The sequence below is a fragment of the Tasmannia lanceolata genome, unplaced genomic scaffold (assembly GCF_043159265.1).
Source record: "Tasmannia lanceolata isolate RefF3 unplaced genomic scaffold, GAP_Taslan_0.1 ptg000025l, whole genome shotgun sequence".
Classification (NCBI taxonomy): domain Eukaryota; kingdom Viridiplantae; phylum Streptophyta; class Magnoliopsida; order Canellales; family Winteraceae; genus Tasmannia; species Tasmannia lanceolata.
The window spans coordinates 1,853,009-1,864,145 of NW_027518702.1; the positions used below are offsets into that span (position 1 = coordinate 1,853,009).

At 39.7% G+C, this 11,137-nt stretch overlaps 1 protein-coding gene across 1 annotated transcript; it reads left to right on the top strand.

Moving 5' to 3' along the window:
• Window positions 1-337: 337 nt before the first annotated feature.
• Window positions 338-10,277, top strand: LOC143858005 (uncharacterized). The gene is made up of 4 exons (XM_077368587.1): window positions 338-529; window positions 1,491-1,649; window positions 8,559-8,777; window positions 9,737-10,277. Exons 1-4 carry the CDS (start codon window positions 365-367, stop codon window positions 10,076-10,078), a joined length of 885 nt encoding a protein of 294 aa, XP_077224702.1. The 5' UTR covers window positions 338-364; the 3' UTR covers window positions 10,079-10,277.
• The last annotated feature ends 860 nt before the right edge of the window (window positions 10,278-11,137 follow it).

Here is an 11,137-nt window from a genome sequence, read left to right on the forward strand (position 1 = left end):
ATGGAAACCTCTATAGATTGGAGGGCTATGATCAACCAATGGAAATGATTTTTGGGGTACAACCTATTTATGTTGTGTTCCATCACATGGACGGTTTGGGTCAACCTATGATGTGGTACGTACAGTTCTTTGTACGCCCGTGCATCGCACGGGTTTTTTTTTACTAGTATTGGAATAATATAGATCCATGAAAATGGATAGAACTAAAATTATTGTCCAAGATCCATTTTGATTCAAACATTCATCGGACGGTTATGATCATCCAATTCAAAGTGGGGCCACTCGACTAGGATGATACGTATATTCATGGAATTTACACCAATCATTATGCGAGAGAGAGAGAGAGAGAGAGAGAGAGAGAGAGATGAGTGTGAGGAGTTATTCTCCCGCTAAATTTAGAGGAGGTTTTAGCAATTCTCTATTTTCGTCTCCGAATCTCGTCTCCATTTTATCCTCCAAATTTAACCCTAACCCTTCTTCTTTCAAGTTTTGTTCTTCTCACAAACAAGACGCACCGAGCGTCTTTCAGGTTAACCTAAACCCTAAACCCTTGAGTCAATAATGATATCTGTTCGAATAGAAAATTCTGATGTTTTATTTTCTGTTTGATTTTCTCTCTCTGGAAGTTTAGGCCCCCGTTTGGATTGCAAGAACAACATTTCCGACTGATTTTTTTTTTCTCAGGGAAATAATATGATTATGGTTAATTTAGAGGGATATCATCATAGTTTGAAGCTCCCTCTATGTAAAAAAAAATTGAATGGGATTGGTTTAACTTATCCTTTTTCATGTGTAAATAAAGTAGGTAATTTTGGAAATTTTTTTCCTGCAATCCAAACAGGGGTGGAATTATTCGCATTGAAAACCTGGAGCGTTTATTGATAGTGTTTTGAGAAATGTATAGGGTAAAGTTATGGTCTATGAACATTGATCTATCAATGAATATTCTAATGTTTTCTTATATAGATTAGGCTTTATGAAGTTAGAGAATTCTATATATATATATATATATATATATATATATATATATATAGAGAGAGAGAGAGAGAGAGAGAGAGAGAGAGAGAGAGAGAGAGAGAGAGAGAGAGAACATTTTTTTGGTGTGCTTAAGTGGTTATAACACCTCCCATTGGTTCGCTTAAGAGGGGAGAGAACATTTTTTTGGTGCGTTTAAGTGGTTATAATGCCTCCCATTGGTTCGCTTAAGCGGGACCCAAATATTTAAACGAATGGGAGGTGTTATAACCACTTAAGCGCACCAAAAAAATGGTACGCTTAAGCGCACCACCATATTTCTCATATATATATATATATATATATATATATATATATATATTTTTTTTTTTTCGCTTAATGGGAGTTAGAATTTTTAGCTTTCTTATTGCAATTCTTTGTCCCGGAAAGAATTGGGCTTTATGATGTTTCCAATTTCTGCAAGTTGTTTGTTTGGACTTTCGGATCTTATTCTCAAATTGTTTGGATTTTATTAGGGATTCTCGGTGCTCTCATCAGATATTCCATGGGACATTGGGAGTACATGGAGCACTATGGCAGTGCATCTTTTCAGTTTACACATTCCTCTAAGCTTTGGAGGGCTTTCTATTGTTGCTCAAATCCTGCATCAACCTGTTCTCGATTTGCAGACAGAGGTAAGTAAAACAATCCATCTTTTTTGGGTAGATGTTTCTGATACCAACTAAAGAAAGGGGGAAATATGAGAAAAATAAAACCCGTAAATTAAAATTTAGTTGAATGCCATGGAGTTGTATATAATGTAGCTACAATTTGTAGATGTTAGGCATGGGACATGGAGCTTCAGATTCAAATGGAAAACCCGAAAACCCACTAACAGATCCGCGCAGATAGTTATATACTTATATAATAATGATGAAAGATATAATATTTCTTATAGGATCTAAGGAATTGATGGAAATGAGTATGGTTTAATCAGATAAATGAGGGTATCTCGTGAGGTTGTTATGTACTTATGTTTACGGAGAGGATGGTATGAGATCCGAGCTGTGGTTATCATATTTTCCAGCAAGAGAAGAAAGCAGAAGCCGATTCTATTTGTTTCTCTTTTGAATTTTGGTGCTTAAATATCTTGATTCACACTAAAGATTTATAATTAAAATTTTCACCATCACAGTCGTCATTTTGCAGTGGCTACGAGACCCCTCGTTTGCGAGGATCTTATTGGAAAATTCACCATATAGAAGGTTTTGGGAGTTGGGAGAGTTTTTGATTGCTAAGGAGAAGAGGAATGGGGGCTGAAATTTATGTCGAAACATGAAATGACTAAATGGAAGGGGGGCTGAAATTTATGTTAAAATTTGAAATGACTAAATGGCCTCTCCAGCTTAAGTAATGATGGATACTGATATAGGTATGGTTGCAGAATAATTTCCATGGGCCAAGATAAAAAAAAGTCAACCCAAAAAAACAAAACTTCAAATGGCCATTACTTTTGATCTAGGCATCTGATTGGGGCCCAGATGTACTCATTGGAATCAGCTCAACCATCACCATAACAGACCTAATTGACAGAAGTCCATTGGGCCTTAAAGGGATTGCCGAAAAATGATTGTGACGATGGTCAACTCTCAATTTTCCAATAAAAACTCCTATTAGTAAGTTTTTATTTAGTCAGCTTTATGGCTTTAGTGCTTGGATTTGTTTAGGAGGTTGAGTTTAAGTGAATTACGGTATGACAAGTTTTAAGTGAATTAGAGTGTTTTACTATTTTGATATTTTAACTATTCATGTACATTAGGGTTGTGGGAGTCGTAAGTCCTTATATATGGTATTATAACAAGCACAAATTCAATTATTCTGGAATATAGTTTTGAGTTTTTCTTAGTTTTTTCCTTGTGGATTTATTTGAGGTTGAAAATGGTTCCTTGTTTCTTTCTGCCCTCCATCATGCCAGGTCCTCAAAAGATTTTTGTATTTCTATTTTAAGGCTTCTTTGGATACCACCAAAATCGGACATTATGTGCAGATTAGATTATTTTTAGTTAATCTTATTTGCGAATGGGAAATCAAGGTTACTTTGGGTGCCACTAACTTGGATAGATTTGGAGGTTTCATGACAGTTGTTTCTTTATAATGGTTATAGCTATACGCATAACGCATTAACTAGAACTATAAGCATACAAGATTTTATTCAAATAATTTTTAGGAGTATCCAAAGAGGCCCTTAATTGTCATTGGAGTTTCCTTCGAAATGTTTTCATTAGGTTAGACGGCCCCGGAGTATGTACATCATTAAACAAACTAAAACAGAAACATAAACAGTCCATCCATGTAGTCTTCCATCTCCATCCTCGCTACCTCTATGACTGAATTAACAATCTCCACGCCTTCCTTATTCATCCCATCTTTTGCCAATTTATCAGCTGGTTCATTTGCTTATCTCCCCGTGTTTTGGAATTGAGGCCAAAATTCCCGAACAAGGTTTGTAATTTCTAAAATGATGGTAGCTAGCTTCCATGGTCCATTTGCTTTATATGACAACACGCTTGCTGAATCACCTTCGATAAGGGACCGATCTAGTATTTGCATGCCATCTTAAGCCCCATAGTATTGTTCTTGCTTCAGCATCGTTAGAATCACATACCCCAGCTGATCCTAATAGGGATAGCAATGACTTGCCACTAGAATTCCAAAGGATACCACTAATTTCTGCACATCTCAGATTGCCTTTCTCTTGTAGAAATTTAGTTTCATCCAACCAGCTGGTGGAGATTTCCATCTTGGTGCAACTTTGATCTTCATTCCTTTTTCACTGATATTACCGTTTGCCTGTTTCTAAAGATGTTTCCCAAATTGTAGTTTGATGCCAACTTATCGTTTCTTCCTCACGAGATAAGGTCGATTTTGATTTCTAATAGAGTTCTTCCTTAACTATTATTTTTCTCTTTGAGAGTACGATTGTTTCTTTCCTTCTAAATGCGCCAACAAGGTTACCTGGAACGCGGTTCATTCCGGGACGGGTTAGGGAATGGGTACGCGGTACGATGGTAGCCCGGTACGCGGTACGATGAGGGTAGGCTAAGTTGGTTCGCTATATGGGGTCGTGGGTTGGTTTGGAGCACTAATCTGGATCGCTCTGGTGCTCTCTCTAGTTTAATATTATGTCAAGAGATACTAAAGCATTGTTAGGCCTTACTTTAAATGTGACGGTCAAGCATATCAACTAGTGGCTACTGATAGTTTTTGGGAAATGTAATCACATTTGACAGATATTTAAAAAAGAGATTAAAACTTGTAGTGCCAATATCAGTTTTTGGGAAAGGCAATAACATCTGACAAATGTTTAAAAAAGAGGTTAAAACTTGTAGTGTCAATATCAGTAGGCTTGTGGTTGGATTTTTTGTTTAGGGTTTTTAAGTGGCCGCGTGCCTTCCACGATTTCTCTTTTCCCTCCTTTCCTATGCCATTTACAACCCCCCCTTCTCTCTCTACAAAAGCAAGCAGGGAATGAGGTTTTACAATACTGTACATGGATTGTATTTCGATTGGCAATCTTCAATGGAAGTTTTTATCGGAACAACATCTATTTCAGGTTATTCTCTTTGTGTCTTCTCAGTTTCTTCTTTTTTCTGCCTCCAATGAGGTATGATTAGATTAAAGCTGGGAATGATAGTTCATTTTTGTTATATTTCCCCTTTCTTCTCTCTCTCCCCCTCTATGCATCACTCCTTTTCCCGCGGGTTACCTGGGTCACCATTTTGGCGATCCGGGTCGAAAACGACCCACGTTTGGGGTCGGCGGCCCCGGATCGCGGGTCGGAGGGCGATCCCGGTAACATTGTGTGCCAAGTTAGTACAAAAGGGACTACTTCCACACCAACTTAAGAATATATCCTTTATAGATCTTTGGAACACCCACAAGAGACCAAAACATTTGATAGTTGATGAGAGAAAGGACATTGCACCATCAAACAATCCAATGACTACATTCTTTTTGCAAAAATGCAACTGCTTGTGAGATGTAGCTTTCTTCTTTTGAGGCAATCACAGGTGTTGATCTTCTTACTCGTCATTCTCCATGCGAATGCCACAACCCTGGGGCAACTGATTTCCAGACCCTAATCCAGCGTGATGCCTTCCTTTTCATAGAGTTCAATCTGTCGACAGATTGAACGCCTTGAGAGTCAGGGACCCGCACTTTGCAATCTGGTAAATTGGGAGAGCAATAATAGGAATTAAGGAGCCCAAGCAAAGAAGATAAATTGGCAATTTCACTATCCTTAAGGTTTTGCCTATGCCTCTTATCCCAAGCCACACTCTTATCCCTCACACTATCCAAATAATAATAGACTCTAGCTTCTCTATTGGTTGCTAAAAGATGGCATAAACAACTCTCCAAACCAAAGGTCTTCCCAAAATCTTGTTTTCTCTCCCTTTTTCACTCTAAATCTAACTAGTGACTCATACAAGGGTCTAGATACACAAATGGATTTCCATGTGTCCAAACCTTAATGCATTTTATTCTTCACCGTATGTCCACTATTGTTTCCATACTGAATAATGTATAGCTGTTGTTTTTTTTTTTGAACTGCTGTACTTTCATAAGTTTTGATATGCTTATGTATGTGTATCCACATGCATATGTAGACTAAGTTTTATGTTTTTAGCAGTTCTTTTTTTTATTTGCTCTTTATAGATAATCTTCTATGTATTCTCTAAAGAAATTTGGGTTACTTTAGTTACATTTGATTACCATGGCATTCTTTTTATTTGTTTAGACTTTAGAGTCATATATGTTCCAGTCATTTCTCTAATGTTAGGCAAATTTTGTACGGGTTTGAGAGCTATGGTTTGTGTTGGGAAAGTTGCCTTATTTTCCCACTATGTTGTGAGAGGTTGGTGGGAACCAAAATAACAATATTTTGTAGGTATAAGAAAAAAAAAAAGTCTCTCGGTTCCTATCTTGCATGGGCTGCAAGTGAGGGTTTTCTCTTTGTGAGAGGTGTGTCGGCTACCTCTAGAGAGAAGGGAGAGAGAGAAAAGAGGGGAGAGGAAGAGAGAGAAAGAGTAAGGGAGAGAGAGAGAGAGAGAGAGAGAGAGAGAGAGAGAGAGAGAGAGAGAGAGTTCTTCTTGGTTATCGCAGGTTTGCTCTTGGGTTCCTCTTGTAAATTTTTTCTTGGTTTTCTTCGGTTTGAGAAGCAAGGAAAGGGTTGCGGGTTTGTGGGTTTGTGGGTTTGAGTTTAATCCATTGTAATCCTTGTATTTTGTTTTTCTCATAGTGAAGATCATGTTTCTCGCCCGTGGAGTAGGCTTGGCCGAACCACGTAAAATCTCTTGGTGTTAATCTTGCGCCTTGTTTGTTCTTTTACTTTTCCGTTTAATTTGTGCATGATTGGATTGATTTGCCCGGCAGATTTTCCCAACAAGTGGTATCAGAGCCGTGGTTTGAGCAATCATCGAGGTCGGACGGAGTGATCGTGGGTGTTGTGGTTGGATCTTTAGGAGTAGAAAGATTGTCCAAGAAAAAATCTTGTTCGAGGTGGAGCGATACACCGATAATTATGAAGTAATCTGAGATGGCGGTAAAATCAAGTTCTACTCTGTTCAACATCGACAGATTTGACAGAAAAGGGTAGTTTCACCTTATGGCAGATGAGGGTGAAGGACATCCTAGTTCAACAGGGCTTGGCTAAGGTGTTGAAGGGAAATGATGGAAAGACGAAGAAGATGACGGGTGTCGAGTGGGAAGACATAGAGTCGAAGGCGGTCAGCACGATTCGACTATATCTGGCAGATAGCGTTATGTTGAACGTTATGGAAGAAGAAGATGCGCCTAAATTATGAGAGAAGTTGGAAAAGCTTTACATGTCAAAAAGCTTGGCCAACCGGTTGTATCTGAAGCGACAGTTATACGGGTTGAAGATGCAGGACGACAAGGCCCATATGCTTCTTACTTTGCTTCCTGATTCGTATGACAACTTCGCAACAACTTTATTGTATGGTAAGGTTACGATGAAGTTGGAAGAAGTCACGGCGTCACTCTTATCGAATGAGATGCAGAAGAAACCTCTTCTTGGTGGAAGTGAAGAGCATGGGTTGGTTGTTCATGGTGGGAATCAAAGAGGAAGGTCATCTGACAGGGGATCAGGAAAAGGCAGGTAAAGATCCAGGGTTGGCGGAAAGGGCGTGCAATGTTACCGTTGCAAGGGATATGACCACATTAAGCGGGATTGTCCAAAGCGAGCTGACCAGTGGACAATGATGCTACGAATTCTGTGGTGGCGGTAACGGATGAGCAGGTGCTCTGTTCATGTATGCTCCAGGGGGGAATATTTTGATACGTTCAAGGAGACAAGGGCGGGTGTAGTGTCCTTGGGTGATGGGTCTACTTGTGACGTCATTGGAGTTGAGACGGTGAAGATCAAGATGTTCGATGGAGTGGTTCATACTTTGGCTGGTGTGGCGTATGTCCCAAAGGTGCGAAGGAATATAGTATCACTTGGCCGGTTGAACACCAAAGGTTGCAGGATTTCAGCTGCAGGTGGAACCATGAAAATCACACGAGGCTGTATGGTTCTGATGAAAGGAGAGGAGTGTGGTGGATTATATCGTCTGGTCGGGGACACAGTGGCTAGTGTTCCTAAGATCTCGATGGTTAGATGGAAACAGAGTGGTAGGGCGTGCACGTGTAGGGTCTCTTTCGCAGTTGGGGCAGAAACTAGTGTTTGTGTTGCAGACGATGGTGAGAGTGACAATACCTGCGTTTGGGAGGATGGATCGAGATCCCTCTCCAATCTCCAAGGTTGACTGGGTGAGTCAACGGGTTGACAGCTATACATGTGCATTAGCCGTGTTGATCGAGTAGGAGTTAGAACCAGGATGATTCGATGTTGTGTAGCTGGTACTTCGGGAGGCCAATGGTGGTTTGCAGCGACAGCGGACCGGTGGCGACATCAACGGAAAATCTTCAGGTGGCTGGAAAATAAGCCAGCGTGGAGATTGTTGGGAAAGTTGCCTTATTTTCCCACTATGCTTTGAGAGGCTGGTGGGAACCAAAATAGCAATGTTTTTAGGTTTTCTAAAAACCTAAGGCATACAAAAAAAAGAAAGAAAGTCTCTCGGTTCCTATCTTGCGTGGGCTGCAAGTGAGGGTTTTCTCTTTGTGAGAGGTGTGTCGGCTACCTCTAGAGAGAGAGAGAGAGAGAGAGAGAGAGAGAGAGAGAGAGAGAATCTCGGGTTTGCTCTTGGGTTCCTCTTGTAGACTTTCTTCTTGGTTTTCTCTTGGTGTACGGTCTTCGGTTTGAGAAGCAAGGAAAGGGTTGTGGGTTTGTGGGTTTGAGTTTAATCCATTGTAATCCTTGTATTTTGTTTTTCTCATAGTGAAGATCGTGTTTCTTGCCTGTGGAGTAGGCTTGGCCAAAGCACGTAAAATCTCTTGGTGTTAATCTTGTGGCTCGTTTGTTACTTTTACTTTTCTGTTTAATTTGTGCACGATCGGATTGATTTGCCTAGCAGATTTTCTCAACAGTTTGTGATTAGTTGCATATTGATATCAGGACACTAACTTTATTTGCAATTGAACAGGCCTTGTCGCTTATTATACTTCAAAGTACAGAGCTCGTAGGAACACTTGCCCTGTTGCTACATACTGCCAAACATCAGCATAAGCTAGCCAACTTCTTCCAGGGTAACAAGTTTTCAGAAGGAAGGAATTGGATACAGGGAGCCGCAATAGGTTTTGGATTTTTGATGTTACTGGTTTTGCTTACATCTCTAATTGCAGACAAAATAATCGGTCCAAAGGTCAGTTAATGTGCCTGTTGATTTTTCAAAAATTTCTTTTCATGTCATTTTTTTCCATCCCATCTGGTATGCGTGCATTTGAAGAATTATAAAGCTTGGCTCGAGCAAAATGGCATTGCCGGTTTGGCTAACAGACAGGGCCCATCGTTCTCGTGAGCCCTACCGCACATGGGCCACTCCCCAAGATCTCTGCCATTTGCTGATGCTTGTCTGCTGAATTGTGGCATGCAAATGAATGGTTAAAGAATTAGACAAATTGTCCACATTCCATTTAGAAAGTCCAGTGATTGGATGGCTGGGATCATCTATTGGGGGAGGCTTTCGGGGCATGGAACACAAGGAGTGGAGGATCATAGAACGGATCACCTGTAAAGTTTGATGGCCGAAGCAAAGAAATTGTCTTGCTCAGCCAAGCATTGTATACCATATGAACATCAAGGTTTTTACGATTCAAAAAAAAAAAACTAATCAAGGTTTAAAAACTTGGTTTTCGATTTGGACTCTATTGGAGTCTAAGTCATCCATAGCCAACTGGAGACTTGGTTGAGTACTTGATTTGTTTTTCTGTACTCAATCTAGTTTCCTTAGCACCCGATCCAAGTTTTCTCTGTTTTCATAGGACAAACTTGACACTGTTCTTGACCAAGTTGAGCCATCTCTGTGTCTTTTTGGGGTACTTGGTCTGGATCTTCCAACTGATGGACACTTCTTGGATGAACCATTGCCTTTAAATTACAAATGTATGTTAACCATCAAATCAGTTGCGTAGCATGGACAAGCTCCACAAGAAAGCCCATCGGTCCGACGATAATTTCAAGAAGTGCCATATCTACTCAATCATCCAGATCGATTGGGCTATTGCATTTAGCGAAAATTGAGATGCTTTATGGCTCACTCAGATAAAAATGCATGAAGTAAAATTTTCTTCTAGTGATTCAGCTACTTTTCTGCCATTGCAGGCTGTGAATAACTCAATGTTGAAGGAGATCCTTTCATCTGGCCCAGTTGCCAAAGCAGCATGCTTCTTTGTTTACTGTTTCATCACTCCTCTGTGGGAAGAAATCATCTACAGAGGATTTCTGTTAACTTCCCTCGCCTCAACAATGGAATGGTGGAGAGCGGTCATCTTAAGCGCCTGTGTTTTCAGCGTAGTCCATTTCTCCGCCGAGAATTCTCTGCAACTTTTCATCATTGGGTGTGTTCTTGGGTGCAGCTATTGCTGGACTGGAAAGTTAGAATCTTCCTTTGCCATGCATTCTGTGTATAATGCAGTGATTCTACTGGCAACAATGTTACCTTAAAAGCATATGAAAGGCCAAGAATGGAAAATGAAAAAAAGAAAGGGTGGGTGCCAATATCAAAAGGGAGTGCAGGTATCATCTTTTATTTTCTTTATTTTACTATTTTCTTTTAAAAATATTTTATATATCATCTCCCTATCTTATTATAGTTACTGTGAATCCATATGCTTGAAGAAGATGCAATTTTCTTTTTTGAACCTTTTTTAGGCTCTCTCAAACTTTCATTTAGAACCCTACCATTTATTCTTAGATGAGATGTTTGTTAGACATCCCATGATTGGGCCCACCCATACAATATTGGTTGATCTGGACCTTTCATATGATTGGGACCAATCAAGTTTAAGATTTCTCATGATTGGGCCCACCCATACAATATTGGTTGATCCGGACCTTTCATATGATTGGGACCAATCAAGTTTAAGAATTTTCTTTTGGTGGGTTTTAGCTGGGAACAAACCAAGGACCTTGGTGTTGCACCTGATCCAAGTTTTCCATTCCGATTACACATGAAAAAAGTAAATTGGACCGCGGCAATTCAAGTTATACCAACAGAGACCTTTAATTTACAATGACATCTAGTAACCATTTCATTTCCCTATAAATTGTGGAACGAAAAAATTCTAGGAATAAAATTTCCACGAGAAATGTTTTTCCTGCAAACCAAACAGGGCGTTTAAAAGGAAGGACGACAACTTTTTCCTTTCCACAGGGACCAGGAGATTGTACCGAAACTTCGTTTTCACAATTTAGGCTGCTCCCATTCTACTCAACCACTATTACAGGATTCACTTTTGCTTCTTTTCCTCTGTCTACTTAGATGTTTTAAGTATGCAGTTTACCTCAATAAAAAGAAAAAAAAAAAAACACAGTAGTCAGGAAAAGAAGAAAATGGCGAGATGATCTGAAACAAGGATTTTATTGCTACAGTAACTCCAAAATAATTTGAAACTATAGAGCCGAATACAGGTCCTCGATTGCCATCCTGTGACTTTCTGGTTTGTGATGAATTAGCCAAAAGCTCTGCTAAATTCAGCGAAGGTATGTACTCCATGGTGCTTA

What these genes read in the sequence shown, in the direction of transcription:
- LOC143858005 (XM_077368587.1), top strand. Translation starts at nt 365, where the DNA reads ATGAGTGTGAGGAGTTATTCTCCCGCTAAATTTAGAGGAGGTTTTAGC. An exon ending in ACGCACCGAGCGTCTTTCAG is followed by an intron (nt 530 to 1,490) that starts GTTAACCTAAAC and finishes GGATTTTATTAG; the next exon opens with GGATTCTCGGTGCTCTCATC. An exon ending in ACAAAATAATCGGTCCAAAG is followed by an intron (nt 8,778 to 9,736) that starts GTCAGTTAATGT and finishes CTGCCATTGCAG; the next exon opens with GCTGTGAATAACTCAATGTT.